The following is a 17894-nucleotide window of genomic DNA, read 5'->3' as shown; positions in this document are numbered from 1 at the left end:
GAGTAGATCTCTTTGTACAACTACCTCTGCTATTGGTGCACAGCATATGCCCAATATCCAATAAGATAGAAACAGCAATATGTTCCAGGAGCATCACTACCATTCAAATCCGTATGCAATTGCACATAGATGCTAATGTCATCACGCAATGTAGATTTAGACGATATGTATATCTTTATTTGGATTGTTATACTTTTTTGTTTGTTTGTGAATTAATTCAAATTGCAATATATATTATAACATTCAACTCAGTCTTACCAGGTGTCAAAAATGCAATTCACACTCAAATACATGTAATTAAATGAAACACAAAACTTCCAGCATATGCTAATATTTTCAAACAATAGTTAACAATTTGCTCATTTGAATATTCTCAAAATTAGTTTACTTGCTTATTTCCCATTGCTCTTTGAGTGAGGTAATCACCAAAGCACAAATCACTCCCAGACATAGAAGTCTTTGTAAATCTAAAAACTGTTTACAAAGATACGCAGGTATTGGAATATGAAGACACAAATAGGAATATCATTGCGAAAACTTGCAAGCCCCGCTCACAATTTAAAACATATACAACTGAGTGTTATAATGATTCAACTGTTTGGCACAGCAAATCAAACCATGCCATTTGAAGCAAAAAAAACCCCTGAGAAAATTAGATAAATTCTGTGAGAGTATACATGTGAAATAATATTTTACTCTCTGCTCACCTGCTGGCTCTCAAAGGTCCAGGTGCTGTCAGGTAGAGACGCATCCAGAACACTGATCGCCTCCTTAAAGTCAGTGGTGCTGCTGGGTTTAATCAACGTGAAATCGCTGTACTCTGACATTGGAGACATGCAGGACCTGAAGGACTGACTCTGAGACATCATGTCTCCTCCCAGGACCTCCACGTACTTTATAGGTCCATCCGTGTTGAGCTGAATCTGCAGGTTTCTGTTGGGGTTCTTGTAACCATCGCAGTCGCTCCGTGTCATGCAGCAACTATCGCTGCTTCTGCTGCTCCTCATGCATTTAACCGCTAAGATGAGAAACGTCACCAGAGACAGCACGGACACCGAGGCCAGAGAGAGAATCAAATACAGAGTGATTCTCCCAGTTTTCTTGCTGGGCTCGGCCACTTTCTGTCGGAGGTCTAAGATGGGCTCATGGAGGCCGTCCTCCAGCAGGATGGACACCGTGACGGTGGCAGACTGGACCGGTTCCCCGTCGTCCTTGATCTCTATGAGCAGCCTCTGAGAGGACTCGTCCTGCTCGGACACAGCGCGTTTAGTCCTCACCTCCCCTGTGTACAGGTTGACCGTGAACAGAGACGCGTCTGTGGCCTCCGTTATTTTGTAGGAGATCCAGGCGTTATGGCCCGAGTCAGCGTCCACGGCCGTCAGCTTCGTGACCAGGTGTCCCGCTTTAGCGGAGCGGGGCATCCTCTGATGAGAGAGGGAGCCCAGGGCAGCGGAGGAGGGGTAAATAACAGCGGGGGCGTTGTCGTTCTGGTCCAGGATAAAAACATGGACAGTGGCGTTGCTGCTGAGAGACGGAGAGCCCTGATCCTTTGCCTGAACCCGAATCTGAAACACCTTCAGTTTCTCATAGTCAAACGAGTGCATGCTGTAGATGCTGCCGTTATCTGAGTTAATGTAAACATACGAGGAGACAGACACGTCCTGCACTTTAGAGTCCAAGATGGAGTAAGAGATCTTGGCGTTTTCACCAAAGTCCAGGTCAGATGCTGATACTGAGTACAGTATAGAGCCTGGTACCACATTCTCTTTTACATACACATTATAGGAGGGCTGAGTGAATACAGGGGGGTTGTCATTCACATCAGTGATGCTGACGGGTATGATTTTCTTACTGGATAGAGGAGGAGAGCCTGAATCAGTGGCTGTTATCTCTATATTGTATTCTGAGGAACTCTCTCGGTCTAAAGCACCACGAGTAACCAGTTCATAATTATTAGAAAACGATGGTTTCAGAGTGAAAGGAGATCGTTTGGGAAGCCGAAGCGTCACTTTACCGTTATCACCTGAGTCAAGGTCTCGTGCACTGATCAAAGCCACGACTGTGCCACTTGGTGCATCCTCGCGTACCGGACTGGGATTTGAAGTTAGCACAATCTCGGGAGCATTATCATTAATATCCTCTACGTCCAATTGTACACGACAGTCACCCTCCATTTCGGGAATGCCCTTGTCTTTAGCAATTATGTCAATAAGATATGATTTAGACCTCTCAAAATCTAGTCCTCCTTTTAATACGATTTGTCCTGTTACATCATTTATTTCAAATGTTGATAACACAGATTCTGGAGTGCGGGACCCAAACGAATATTTAACTTCACCATTAAGACCATCATCAGCGTCTGTTGCTGAAAGTTTGATTACAAACGTTCCTTTGGTGCTGTTCTCCTTTAAAGACACTTTGTATTTATTTTCGTTGAATAATGGAAAATTGTCGTTATTATCAAGCACGTTAATGATAATCTTGCAGGTTCCCGATTTGGCCGGGTTTCCTCCATCTAATGCGGTCAAAAGCAGTTGATGGAGAGCATTCTTTTCACGGTCTAATGGCTTGTCTAACACCAATTCTGGGACATCTTTACCATTTTTTGTGTCTTTAAATTTTAAAGAAAAATAGTCATTTTTGCTCAGTGAGTACGTTTTCAAAGAATTGCTCCCAACGTCAGGGTCCTCCGCGCTCTCCAAAGGAAAACGTTTACCAAGTGCAACTGATTCTGGTATTTTAAGGTTAATCTCTTGCGTAAGGAAACTAGGAGAATTATCATTTATGTCTCTTATTTCCACTTCAATTCGATGAGACCGCAAGGGATTTTCAACAACCACTTGCAGAGGTAGAACACAGCTGGCGCTTTGTCCACATAAAGCCTCTCTGTCTATTCTGTCATTCACCACCAGCTCGCCCTTCCCCGCATCAACGCTGAAATACTGCTTACCAGCCTCAGAGGCGACACGCATTTTACGATCAAAAATCTCTGACAGTCCCACACCCAGATCTTTGGCAAGATTTCCAACCACAGAGCCTTGTTTTAGTTCCTCGGGGATGCTGTAGCGAGTCTGTCCGTTTATTGTACTCCACAAGAGAAAGAAATGATGCCACCAAAGCGCAAGCCATCTCCAGTCCCGGTATCCTATTGTCTTTGTCATCCTTGGTCCGCTATAACACATTAATTCCAATCAAGATATTGTTCAAAACAATGTAGGAATCCATGATAATATGAAATACTCCAAAATAAAAAATGCCACAGTGTTGGAGCATGGCTGTAAGCTAAAACCAATGAGTTTCTCTTAAAAAATACGACCACAATGCCGTCTCTCCTCGAGCTCTTTGCATTCTACGCGTTACAGCGCTGAGGCTGCATGGGGGCAGGGACTAGATTGCTTTGTACAGTTCTGAATCTTATTGGTGCACATCATCCTCTCCCACCGTCCAATGAGAGGGAAACTGATCGACACTCTTAAAGTGGCAGCATCTATTTTCTTTGTGAGCTTTCATTTGAAGTGATTATGACAAATTAAGAATACTATGAAACAACCTTGTCAGAAATTAAAGATACATGAAAATCTCTTTGCAATCAGTATCTCACAAAATAAAAAAAAAAACTATATTTTGCGTGACAGAAAAAAAGTGAAAGTGAAAGACATATATTATAGTTACCTCTTGTCAATATGATTATAGAGTAAATCAATTAACTCGGTAAAGGATTAAAGTGTTATTTCACATTCGCTGTCCACCCTCGTAGTGCTGAAATGTCCAAATTTACGTCTTACCTTAACATGATGCATGCCTTAACTATTCGTCTCTGAATAGATATATTGCACATTACTTTCATTTACCCACATTGGAGGACAATGTTACATTGGACACGTATAAAGAAAACCCCATATCACACATTACAAGACAGAGAAGAGGACATACAGGGAAACCAACGAAAACGAGCCTTTTCTGGAATGACCAGCCAGCCAGAAAGATAGATAGACAATTCGTTTTTCCACAGTTGTCTCCCATGATCAATGTTATGATTGCTCTGGACTAAATTATAAACGAAAATTGTGTTTTTTAAAATTAATTATTAAGATCAATAGTTATTTTCTGCTCACCTGCTGGCTCTCAAAGGTCCAGGTGCTGTCAGGTAGAGACGCATCCAGAACACTGATCGCCTCCTTAAAGTCAGTGGTGCTGCTGGGTTTAATCAACGTGAAATCGCTGTACTCTGACATTGGAGACATGCAGGACCTGAAGGACTGACTCTGAGACATCATGTCTCCTCCCAGGACCTCCACGTACTTTATAGGTCCATCCGTGTTGAGCTGAATCTGCAGGTTTCTGTTGGGGTTCTTGTAACCATCGCAGTCGCTCCGTGTCATGCAGCAACTATCGCTGCTTCTGCTGCTCCTCATGCATTTAACCGCTAAGATGAGAAACGTCACCAGAGACAGCACGGACACCGAGGCCAGAGAGAGAATCAAATACAGAGTGATTCTCCCAGTTTTCTTGCTGGGCTCGGCCACTTTCTGTCGGAGGTCTAAGATGGGCTCATGGAGGCCGTCCTCCAGCAGGATGGACACTGTGACGGTGGCGGACTGGACCGGTTCCCCGTCGTCCTTGATCTCTATGAGCAGCCTCTGAGAGGACTCGTCCTGCTCGGACACAGCGCGTTTAGTCCTCACCTCTCCTGTGTACAGGTTGACCGTGAACAGAGACGCGTCTGTGGCCTCCGTTATTTTGTAGGAGATCCAGGCGTTATGGCCCGAGTCAGCGTCCACGGCCGTCAGCTTCGTGACCAGGTGTCCCGCTTTAGCGGAGCGGGGCATCCTCTGATGAGAGAGGGAGCCCAGGGCAGCGGAGGAGGGGTAAATAACAGCGGGGGCGTTGTCGTTCTGGTCCAGGATAAAAACATGGACAGTGGCGTTGCTGCTGAGAGACGGAGAGCCCTGATCCTTTGCCTGAACCCGAATCTGAAACACCTTCAGTTTCTCATAGTCAAACGAGTGCATGCTGTAGATGCTGCCGTTATCTGAGTTAATGTAAACATACGAGGAGACAGACACGTCCTGCACTTTAGAGTCCAAGATGGAGTAAGAGATCTTGGCGTTTTCACCAAAGTCCAGGTCAGATGCTGATACTGAGTACAGTATAGAGCCTGGTACCACATTCTCTTTTACGTACACATTATAGGAGGGCTGAGTGAATACAGGGGGGTTGTCATTCACATCAGTGATGCTGACAGGTATGAATCTCTTACTAGATAGCGGAGGAGAGCCTGAATCAAACGCTGTTATTTCTATATTATATTCTGAGACATTTTCTCTATCTAAAACACCACTAGTAACTAGTGCGTAATTTTGAGAAAACGATGGTTTTAGGGAAAATGGACATTTCTTGGGGAGCTGTAATGTTACTTTACCATTAACACCTGAATCGAGGTCTCTGGCACTGAGCAGGGCTACTACGGTGCCATTAGGCGAGTCTTCGCGCACTGGCTTTGGGTGAGAGGTGAGTATTATTTCTGGGGCATTATCGTTAACGTCTACAACTTCAATATGCACAGTACAATGCCCCTCCATTCTCGGACTGCCTTTATCTTTTGCACTGATGTCTAATTCATAATTTGGAGTTATTTCGAAATTTAGTTTTCCTTTAAGAAATATTGTCCCCGTTATATGATCAATACTAAAAACAGAGAGAACGGAATCTAATGTGTGCGCTCCAAATGAATATTCTATCTCTCCGTTTTGACCATCGTCCATGTCTGTTGCTTTTGTTTGTACTATTAATGCACCTTCTACAGCATTTTCACTTATGGATACTTTATACAACGTTTTCTCAAACGTTGGGACGTTGTCGTTGATGTCAAGTATTCTTATTGATAGCTGAGCGGTCCCTGATCTCACTGGGTTGCCTCCATCTACAGCTGTCAACAAAAGCGTATGAACAGCCTTTTTCTCTCTATCTAAATTTTTCGCTAAAATCAATTCAGGGACTTTCCTTCCACCGGCAAGTTCTTTAACTCTAATATGAAAACATTCATCTTTACTGAGAGTGTACGACTTTAAAGAATTACTGCCAACATCTGGGTCTATGGCGCTTTCTAAAGGAAAACGAACCCCTAAACCCGTAGACTCTGCAACCTCCAATGTGATATCATTTGATGCAAATCTGGGCGCATTATCATTAATGTCTTGTATTTCTACCTCAACACGAAACAGTTGTAACGGGTCTTCAATTACAATCTGCAGAGGTAGAACACAGCTGGCGCTTTGTCCACACAAAGTCTCTCTGTCTATTCTGTCATTCACCACCAGGTCGCCTTTTCCTGCATCAACGCTGAAATACTGCTTACCAGCCTCAGAGGAGACACGCAGTTTACGATCGAAAATCTCTGATAGTCCCAAACCCAGATCTTTGGCTAGATTTCCTACCACAGAGCCTTGTTTTAGTTCCTCGGGGATGCTGTATCGAGTCTGTCCGTTTATTGTACTCCACAAGAGAAAGAAATGATGCCACCAAAGCGCAAGCCATCTCCAGTGCCGGTATCCTATTGTCTTTGTCATCTTAGGTCCGCTATAACACATTAATTCCAATCGTCATGTTGTATAAAATAACGCTGAAATCCATCATGGCAGGTTTTGTTCCACTATCCGATATCCCACAATTACTGAGCATGGCTGTAAGATGAATTATACACATTTGATATAATACATTACGGGCTCATTGCTGTTTCTGTCCTCGAGGTCGCTGCATTGAAAGCGTTATGGTGCTGGAGCTGCATGGGGGCAGGGACTAGATTGCTTTGTACAGTTCTGAATCCTATTGGTGTACATCATCCTCTCCCACCATCCAATGAGAGGGAAACTGATCGACACTCTTAAAGTGGCAGCATCTCTGTATGCTACTTCACTTCAACCAAAAAGATTGCTTTTGAGACTCATGGGACGTCAATAAAGGTATCATATGGCTATAATAACATTTTTAAAGTACGATTTTTGAGAAGAAGGAAAAACAACAACATCAACAACAATAGGAAATGAGTTGTAAACAATTATATTCGCGCAGGTACAGAGTTCTTACTTGAACGAATCACAGTGAACAAGTTAGTGAAACGTCATTATTCCTTGTTTTTTAAAAGATGATCACAGCAGCAAGACACATACGTTGTGCCTCTAAGCATCCGTGCATTCAAAATAAAATGAAAAATAATGAAATATGTTCTTAACGCAATCATAAACAGCTTCTGAAGACACTCTTAAAACTATGATGTATGTATGTATGTATGTATGTATGTATGTATGTATGTATGTATGTATGTATGTATGTATGTATGTATGTATGTATGTATGTGTGTATGTGGCTGGCCGGATATATGTATATATATATATATATATATATATATATATATATATATATATATATATATATATATATATATATATATATATATATATTTAAAGAAGTTATTGATTTTTTTGAGAATATGTATCTTGAATTAATTAATTTGTTCTGCTCACCTGCTGGCTCTCAAAGGTCCAGGTGCTGTCAGGTAGAGACGCATCCAGAACACTGATGGCCTCCTTAAAGTCAGTGGTGCTGCTGGGTTTAATCAACGTGAAATCGCTGTACTCTGACATTGGAGACATGCAGGACCTGAAGGACTGACTCTGAGACATCATGTCTCCTCCCAGGACCTCCACGTACTTTATAGGTCCATCCGTGTTGAGCTGAATCTGCAGGTTTCTGTTGGGGTTCTTGTAACCATCGCAGTCGCTCCGTGTCATGCAGCAACTATCGCTGCTTCTGCTGCTCCTCATGCATTTAACCGCTAAGATGAGAAACGTCACCAGAGACAGCACGGACACCGAGGCCAGAGAGAGAATCAAATACAGAGTGATTCTCCCAGTTTTCTTGCTGGGCTCGGCCACTTTCTGTCGGAGGTCTAAGATGGGCTCATGGAGGCCGTCCTCCAGCAGGATGGACACCGTGACGGTGGCGGACTGGACCGGTTCCCCGTCGTCCTTGATCTCTATGAGCAGCCTCTGAGAGGACTCGTCCTGCTCGGACACAGCGCGTTTAGTCCTCACCTCCCCTGTGTACAGGTTGACCGTGAACAGAGACGCGTCTGTGGCCTCCGTTATTTTGTAGGAGATCCAGGCGTTATGGCCCGAGTCAGCGTCCACGGCCGTCAGCTTCGTGACCAGGTGTCCCGCTTTAGCGGAGCGGGGCATCCTCTGATGAGAGAGGGAGCCCAGAGCAGCGGAGGAGGGGTAAATAACAGCGGGGGCGTTGTCGTTCTGGTCCAGGATAAAAACATGGACAGTGGCGTTGCTGCTGAGAGACGGAGAGCCCTGATCCTTTGCCTGAACCCGAATCTGAAACACCTTCAGTTTCTCATAGTCAAACGAGTGCATGCTGTAGATGCTGCCGTTATCTGAGTTAATGTAAACATACGAGGAGACAGACACGTCCTGCACTTTCGAGTCCAAGATGGAGTAAGAGATCTTCGCGTTGTCACCTGCATCAGGATCAGTTGCTGACACTGAGCACAATATTTTCCCAGGAGCATGATTCTCTTTTACATAAACTACATAAGAACGTTGGGAGAAAACTGGTGGGTTGTCATTTACATCTAATAATTCAACAAGTATAATTTTTTCACTCGATAATGGGGGCTTTCCAGAATCAGTAGCACTTATCTTGACACTATATTGGCCATTTTTTTCACGGTCAAGTGGTCCTTTAGTCACTAATGAGTAATGGTTAGAGACCGAAGGATTTAACTTGAAGGGGGATTTAGAAGACACGCTTAACGTAATCTTACCATTGTCACCCGAATCTGGATCTTTTGCACTTATCAGTGCAATAACTGTTCCGATTGCAGAGTCTTCTGGAACAGGTGTTGTTAAAGACGTCACAATGATTTCAGGATTATTGTCGTTAATATCAACTATCTTAATTTCGACGCCACAATGCCCATCCATCTCAGGATTTCCTTTGTCTTTAGCAGTTATGTCAAATCTATGTAAAGGGCTCGTTTCATGGTCTAAACTTCCTTTGACAACAATAGCTCCAGTAGAGGGTTCAATGTCAAATAATGATAAAATCAAATCCGTAGTTTGCTCTGCGAAGTAGTATTGGATTTCTCCATTAAGTCCTTCGTCTGCATCTGCAGCTTTAACTTGCAATATTTCCGTTCCGGGTTTCGCCTTTTCGCTGATATTAGCCTCATATATTTGTCTTTCGAATTGGGGCGCATTATCATTGATATCAAGTACTATAATTGTAATTTCAGATGTACCTGAGCGCACGGGATCTCCACCATCTACAGCTGTGATGATGAGATTGTGTACAGGCAGCTTTTCTCGATCAAGAGGTTTTTCGAGCACCAGTTCAGGGATTTTCCTTCCGTCCTTGTGGGTTTTAATACTTAATTTAAAATTATCATTTTTGCTGATAAGATAAGAGCGTACAGAATTAGAGCCCACATCGGGATCCTGTGCACTCTCTAAAGGAAACCGCGCGCCTGGATTGACCAGTTCTGCAATTTTTACCACTTTCTCCTTAGTGAGAAAACTAGGAGAATTATCGTTTGTATCCTGAATTTCGATTTCGACTCTATGCAGCTGTAGAGGGTTATCTATGACTATTTCCAAAGGCAACACACATGACGGTCTTTGTCCACACAGATCTTCCCTGTCTATCCTATCAATCACCACGAGTTCTCCCTTCCCCAAGTCAACACTAAAATACTGCTTACCAGCTTCCGAGGTTATCCGTAATTTACGTCTGTACAGTTCAGATACAACCAAACCCAAATCTTTGGCTAGATTTCCTACCACAGAGCCCCGTTTCAGTTCCTCCGGGATGCTGTATCGAGTCTGTCCGTCTATTGTAGTCCACAAGAGAAAGAAATGATGCCACCACAAAAACACCTGCCATGCAGTCATTTTTTTCCACATGATTCTTCGTTCCAAAAATCCCATATCTTCTCACTCCGATCCCAACTTCTTAACTGATTAAGTGTAAACGGTCTATGATCCAATGTTGATGCGTCCACAGAGACAGTCATGCTTTGTGTCTGCATATGCATCCCTCCTCTCCTGTACAGAACATTGTAATGGCTACGACGCTGAAGCTACTCGGTGAGAGGGAGTAGATCTCTTTGTACAGCTCTGCATTTCATTGGTGGACGGAGTATAGCTATTTCCACCAATGGTGGCATCAGTAAGCGTACACAGAACAGTGACGTATAATATGAGTCTTATAGGAAGATAATCGTGGTTATTACAACTCTATCATACAAAACACAATTTGACTTTACTCAATAAACAGTCTCACCAACCAACTTGTATGTGTACAGGAAGACTATACATATTAAATTTATATTATACATTTAATATTATTACACGCTGCGGATACTAGATATAATGTTCTATAAACAACTGCCTTTAGGATCACTCATATACTGTTTGGTGTTAAACAACATACATCCTCTCGTCTGTATGTAACTGCATGCACATGCCTTTGTGGCTGACAAGGCTCTTCGTTGCCTTCCTGTGGCCAGAGAAAGCCAATGCAGCCTGCATATACGTCAGTATGTCTCCACAGCTCTCCACAAGCCTCGGGAAAAAATATCCTCTGAGCGACCGACGTAAAATACCCGTATGGAGGTCTGAATAGCAAATTTAAAGGGCGGGGGAGATGGTGCCTCTCTTTCTCTCGCCCTCTCTCCCTATCTCCCTCTCCCTCCTCTCTCTCTCTCTCTCTCTCTCTCTCTCTCTCTCTCTCTCTCTCTCTCTCTCTCTCTCTCTCCCTCTCCCTCCTCTCTCTCTCTCTCTCTCTCTCTCTCTCTCTCTCTCTCTCTCTCTCTCTCTCTCTCTCTCTCTCTCTCTCTCTCTCCGTTTTATAGGGCGTGTTATCCTGAGTTACACTTACGTCCTTCATATATGTTTCTGAGAACCATGCATGCAATACCCCTCCACTGCTATGTAGAATAGCAATGACGCTCAAAATGTGTATATTGTATGTAATCTGTATCCCCATAGGTAAATTAATATGAAAACATACACCCCATAAATACGTTGTTGCGGTACTCGTCTGCTGTAAAAGGAGGTGGGCGACAGAGGGAGATGTAGAGAGGCAGTGTGAGAGAGGGAGGGAGAGCGCCTGAGCTGATTTCAGCACCACGCGTGTGGACAGCGCCACACAGGCGGCCAACTGCTGCTGCTGCATGCTGCTGGAGAGGCAGGCAGCCTCACGAGCCCTCATTGAAGACAGCAGGCAGCCAAGACATACAATATTAACTTCCTTACTATTTTTCTTACAGCATACAGAATAAAGACAGGAGGTGGTCGGCATAAAGACTAAAACACCTAACCAAATTCAAAAGAAGAAGAAAATACTCAAGAACGTATTGTCACAATAAACATACTTGAATAATTAAAAATACATTATTGTGCTTGCTAAATGTATACTACTGGTATTTTATCAGCGAGGAAAAGAAGCATTTGGAAATGCAACTCTATTGTAAATAAATATGAGGAATGATTTTAGGTTAATTAAATTAGATCTTCTCCAATAAAAACTTGAATCACACACACACAACGTGTAATGATGAAAACATTTGGAAGCACAAATGCCTTTCATTCAAACTGTAAATGTCAAGTTAAGCCTCAAATTACATGTGTTCACTGTCAGCTGTTGATCTACAACATAAATTGCTGAAATTGCATGGACTGAAATGATTCCACCCATTCATCCATTAATTTATTTCCCATACCCACATACCCTGTTCAGGCTGGAGCTTATCCCAGCATACACAGGCAGGAGGCACGTTGCACACTGAACAGGTCCAGCTATCACATTGCCAACACACATCAACGAACAAGCACAATAACACCCACACAGAAAGAGGCAGACACGCACACTCCACAAATAAGGACTAAGCAAACCAAGGGATTTGAACTTGTTGTGAGGTGACAGTGCATATTGTTCAACATGAACAGTTAATGCATCATTAAATTACCTTAACCTGTTTCAGATTAAATGACACAGAATGATTAAAATAACAGCAACCCATAGTGTGAATGTAATACAATAGATCTACTGTCCATATTAGGTTTGGTCAAGTCGACTAAGTTAAAGGTTTGTATGTTAAATCAGTTGTGTAGTTTTCTATCCTAATTACATACTCACTTATTTAGCTGATAGGCAACCTAGCTAAAAGGAATACCATCTAATGCAACAGTTTTAAATAATATGTTCGAGTTTTAGGTTGAAATTGTTTCAGAGATGTGTTAAAGGTCATTTTGGTGGCTGCAGCCTGTGATGCTGTTGAACTGTTGCTTTTCTATTCTTTAGTCCACCCAATTTATATGAATGGGATAGGATCAATAACAGAAACATCTCATCCTCCATAATGATAAAAAAAGTTGAACCAAAGTCTCAACACAAATTTAACATTATAATCTTTGTTGAATTATTCGTTTAAGGACTGTATAGGCTGAATTAGTTTCAACCAGCATAAACAACCTTGCAATTAAAAGTATAAAGAACACCTTACAGTATAATGCGATCCGGTAAACAAACAACACAAATTACACTCTCCAAAATGACCAAAGAGTTGAACTAATACTTTGTTGATCTTTAATAGATGTTCCCTTGACTAAGTTTGAGTCAATTTCCTCTGATATGTTAGAATACTGCAAGTTGGCTTATGATGTCCTTTTAACAAGGTATGTGTCACATGGTTTGAATTTATTTTGTCCTTTACCAGCTGGTTTCCTCCGCTAATACTTCCCTTTTAAACCACATGTTAATAAAAAGAACTGGTAAACTTCTGGTTCAAATGTAAAATACTTTAGCCCCTATAAAAAGAGTGCATGTACAAAGGAGCTAAAATGTATATTTAAAATAGAATACAGTTTAAAAGTTTACTGTAGCATTCAATACCCAGAGAGACAATATGAAAATGTTATTGTCCACAATCCAGTAATGTAATGATGTCCATTGGTTAATGATGTCCCAGTTAGATACAACACATCATATGTGCGCATAAAGCCACTCACACTTTCACACAGGATCAATGATCAATAATTGTTGACTCCATCAACACCTGATGGAAGCAATCATCAAGGACATAGATGTTTTGCGAGGTATGTGAACAGATCTGTTGCTGGCTAACTTAATGCAAATGTGTAATGGTTGGACACTGTAAAACATACAGTATCTAGTGCTCATCTGTGTTTGAATTATGTTCCTGCATCATGATCTGGAGTATGATGTTCAGTTGCTTGTGTATCAATTGTCAGTGCTATTTGTAGAATCATGAATGTTTGTACCACTCTTTGTGTTTGATGGCTGTGAACAACAAAGATGAAAACTATTTCTTACCTTATTTGACGAGACAGGATTTAACAGGAGTGAGGGAGGAGACAGGAACAGCACCAGGCAACAAGAGAGACACATGAAAGAGAAAAAAGGAGACAAAGGATGTCATTTAGACTGGTGGTCAGCATATAGATTCTGGCTTTGGGAAGCAACAGACATACTTACCATGTGGCTCGTTTATGTGGTGATTCATAGAGTCATTATTGATAATAAATATGCTCTCAAGATTGGATTGCTCACAAAAACAGTCTTCTGTGCACATTAACTAATAAAGTTTTTAAAAATATAACAATTGTGTGTTGTTTGATTCAGTATAGTGATGATAGGATTGAGCCTGCATCAGCACATATTGTAATGATAAATTGTGATTTACCTTTCAACAGAAAACATTCAAAAACAAATGTATGATACATTATTTTGACATATTATGATAATACTTAACAATTAGAGTTGATTATTTTAAGAATACTGAACAAGGAAAACAATAACCTTTATTGATGAGATAATTAACCAAGCTTGGTGTAAATGATCAATCTCATTCAAAAATGTAGGAACACATGTTAATGTATTTGTGTGTGAATGTATTAGAGAGTGAGAGACAGAGACAGAGAGAGAGAGGATGGATTCAAATAAACTTTGTTTTAGCAATGCTATCTTTGTATGTGGGATGATGATCCTTATAAAACAAAAAAACTGAGAGACTGACATGCAGTCCAGAGTTACAGATCACTTTAGCTGCCTTACCAAAAAATATATCAACTCATTGCTTTGTGAATACATTTTCACCAGCATTCACATAATAGTTTATGTTAGATGATGCTAAACAAAGTGGGTACAACAATCAACTTGCCCTTCAAACAGAAGCATTAACATACTTTGGTACAGTAAAACCACTTCAGTCCACACCAACACGAGTGAAATAATGACTTTGTAAACCCTGTTTATACCACAAATCTATGAATCACAACCATAAATACTGCACTGCTGCACATAGCCACTACCCTAAAACCAACAGCAGAGGGCCTCGAGGCGATGCCCTGAGAAAAATCCATGCCTTATTAATGAGATTCTTAGCTCTGTGACCCTGTGTTTGTCACAGCTGATGTGTGTATGAGTCTCTTTGAGCACAAATATAAGCTTCTTAAACAAAGCAAAGCAGCTACTGTCTATCTGTATACCTTGTAATATACATTGTGTTTGTGCACGAGCAAATAACAGAATGTTGGTCCAAAAAAACACATCCATCCAAAACCAACAGGCCAACAAGGAAAGAAGAAAAAAGGACACCAACATGATTTTGTTCTGTTGTTGTACAGAATCCAATAATTCAACAAGAATTGTTATTTTAAGGCCATATAGTCTATATACTAATCACAGAAGTGTTTTTTATTAAACAGGGGCAGGCAAACATGAAAGCATCCATCAGGGCAAATATCAAGAGCAGCCATGATTCCCCTCTCCTCCTCCCCTTTCTTTATCATCCATCACCCCAGTCTAAGGATGCTGCACCTCTTTGCCCAAAACAGGGGTGTTTCCTGTCCTCCAAATGTCAACAATCGCATGCAACCATTACAGCTTAAAGGCTGTATCTGCTGCTGACCCCCTGTGGCTCAATGGAAAATGGTACAGCCCTGCCAGTGAGTCAGCTTGTTGCTATGGCAACATTTCCCACCTCCCTTCCTTGCATCCCACCATGCTTCCTGTAAGCTGGATGGTGGCAACAAAAAGAGCTACAAAAACCATATGTACAATAAAGAAGACAGAGGACAGAAGAGAAATGATGAGCACACATATTTGTACTTTGATCATTGGTTCAAACAAAGCTCGTGTTTATAGACTGATGGGTAATAAAGCGACTCTTGATAAATGGCTAAAAAGTGATATGTATATATTTTCTCATGAACATGGCGACCTACACAAGGATGAAATGACACCATATGGTGTATAGTTTCTTTTTATAGACCGAACTAAATGTCCTTCACTGAGCAATCCTCCTCTCCCTTTCTCTCTGTCTCTTTCTCTCTCTGCAGCAGAGTGGTGCAGCTGGAGAGGGGGAGGGGAGGGATGCAGAAAATGAGATCAGGAGGAAAAAGGGAGACTGTTGGAAACCAAGAATGACTGCTGAACAGTGGCTAACCAGTATTAGCTGCAAATTGACACAATGTTAACTACAGTGACTGGATGAATGGCAGTTCGCAGAGCAAATCTTTTTTTTTTAAAGTTATTTTAAATGGTGAATTTGGGTGCAATAGAATCATGAAGTGAACAAATTCTATGACACATGTGGAAGTCATACTATGTAACGACAATACCATAATCATAATTTTCTGACTACATCTTTATTCGCATAAGGCAATACTACTGTCCCATACTGGTGTGTGTTTCATTAGGATAATGTATTATGTATTGTATACATTATACAATACATAATACACATTATACATTATGATGTAATGTATTAGGATAATGTGATTAGGATAATCAAACACACACAGAGGCAATCATAAACTATACTGATGTCAACATTTGACCTTTGAGAATCTGTTTTAGCAATACTTGTATGGTTATGGAGTCTTTCTGTGCTTGACACAACTTTGCCATTGCCAACATAATACACAGTATAATCCCCAGTGTAATCCTCTCCAGAGAATCAGTCAGTGCAGAACTCCACACTTCAACCTTTTGGACACAACACACATCCAAATGCAACATCTTATGTGTTCTCAAGCACACACGTCAGGTTTACACACCTTCATGTACGGAAAGGTACACTTAATTAAAATATGCAAGGACATGATTGTATTGTCTTCTGATTCCTTGGAAATAAATCCTCTGTTCAAATCAGTTTTTGTCCTCACATCATCGAATGCAAATGAGGATCACAGTCAAATGTATACCTGCACCATAATCAACATTTGCCACCTGTAATGTATTAACACCATTCACAATATGTTCTTAGTTTTAATCTAATATATTTATAAAAGAAAATGTACTTTACTTCCAAATGTACCTTTTACAATAGTCTTATGTACTTGGCATTTAAGCACTGTGAACGCTTTCTGAAGGGGAGCAACTTCCTCTCCAACGGCTCCAGCTACAGGGCCCACTCCTGTACCAGTTTAATTGTGAACTTTAGTAAGAAGCAGCAAAACAACAGTCCCAGAGGGACAGACAACAACATTCCTCACATGAAGATAGTGTTATGCTCAGGAGCTGCTGTGTGAATTTGTTTCCATATCTTCAACGGATATTAAAATCAGTGTATTAACGTGTATGTCTGCTCTGTGGGAATTAAGTCCCACCCTAAGGTCCCTTTTATCTGGGAAATCTTGTAAAGATAAAATACAATAAAGGGTTATAGTACAATAACCACATCCCCAAACACACTCATAGTTCACAGTGTGGGACAAGCCCCAACGGCATACACAGAGGCACACAGCTGCTCACCAGACAGCTTGGCTAGGAAGGCGTGGCACTTAAACCAGAGCTTGGGCCTGTGGGCCAGGAGCTTCTGCACGTGGTTACACTTTGCGGTCAGTAACAAGTTAGTTCAACAACAAAATGAATGATTACAGCTCCAAGGTAGGTTGTTTTCACAAAAGAAAGACAAAAACAACAACTTAATGAATGGGTACAATATACAAAACAGGCTGAACTGTTTATTGGCTTGAAAGTATGTTTCTGTGAGCTTTGACCTCTATGGAGACTGGCCAAATAATGTATGGTATTCTATTAACAACCCTGACAAAATGAGACATAATGGTTCAAAACACAGTTGAAACAGGTAAAGCAGACACAGATGTGGGCTGATACTGCCAATATGGAGATTGAGACAATTAACCTACATTTCTGCCTTGTAATTTGTCAATTTACAATTACACAAACACAAACAAACAAACAAACACACACACACACACACACAGAATATCCTGCAGACTTTACTACTAAAGCACACACACACACACACACACACACACACACACACACACACACACACCAGAGCGACCAGGTCAGGCACTTTAGTTGATGATGCTTCCTCCTATACTGGACAGAACTGAGCAAACATAACTGCAGACAATTATCCTCGTCCACATCATAGCATTTAGTCATCACCCGTTCATCAAGCTGGGTCTATAAATGACGATATGTGCTCTTTTATCAATTATTATTTTCACTCAAATCTCTCCCTCACTCTCTCTCCTTCTCCCTCTCCCCCCCGCCCTCTCTCTCTCTCTCTCTCTCTCTCTCTCTCTCTCTCTCTCTCTCTCTCTCTCTCGCTCTCTCTCTCTCTCTCTCTCGCTCTCTCTCTCTCTCTCTCTCTCTCTCTCTCTCTCTCTCTCTCTCTCTCTCTCTCTGTTTTCTTTACAGACAGTCAGTACATCTAACTATTTCAGATGCAATACTTCCCTGAGCCTTCTATCGCAACAGACAAAGAGGGCTGCAGATCAAAATGGCTGCCGTGCATCACTAACACAAATGCTGCACAGGGATGTTGG

The 17894-nt window shown here is 41.5% G+C and overlaps 3 protein-coding genes across 23 annotated transcripts in view; all 3 read right to left on the bottom strand.

Annotated features, from left to right (window-relative positions):
• Nucleotides 1-17894, bottom strand: part of LOC137791955 (protocadherin gamma-C5-like) — a 220533-nt gene that overhangs the window by 32222 nt on the left and 170417 nt on the right. The window lies entirely within an intron of this gene.
• LOC137793889 (protocadherin gamma-C5-like) lies at nt 693-4240 on the bottom strand. Its single transcript, XM_068590307.1, has 2 exons — nt 4116-4240; nt 693-3171 (listed from the first exon to the last, which is right to left on the bottom strand). Exons 1-2 carry the CDS (start codon nt 4157-4159, stop codon nt 693-695), a joined length of 2523 nt encoding a protein of 840 aa, XP_068446408.1. The 5' UTR covers nt 4160-4240.
• Nucleotides 7506-10117, bottom strand: LOC137793875 (protocadherin gamma-C5-like). The gene has a single exon (XM_068590283.1). The coding sequence runs from the start codon at nt 9990-9992 to the stop codon at nt 7506-7508; it is 2487 nt and encodes an 828-aa protein (XP_068446384.1). The 5' UTR covers nt 9993-10117.

Source organism: Clinocottus analis, unplaced genomic scaffold (assembly GCF_023055335.1).
Source record: "Clinocottus analis isolate CAN_PGR_092001 unplaced genomic scaffold, fCliAna1.0.p SCAF_10, whole genome shotgun sequence".
NCBI lineage: Eukaryota > Metazoa > Chordata > Actinopteri > Perciformes > Cottidae > Clinocottus > Clinocottus analis.
This window is presented reverse-complemented; position numbering and strand designations above follow the sequence as displayed.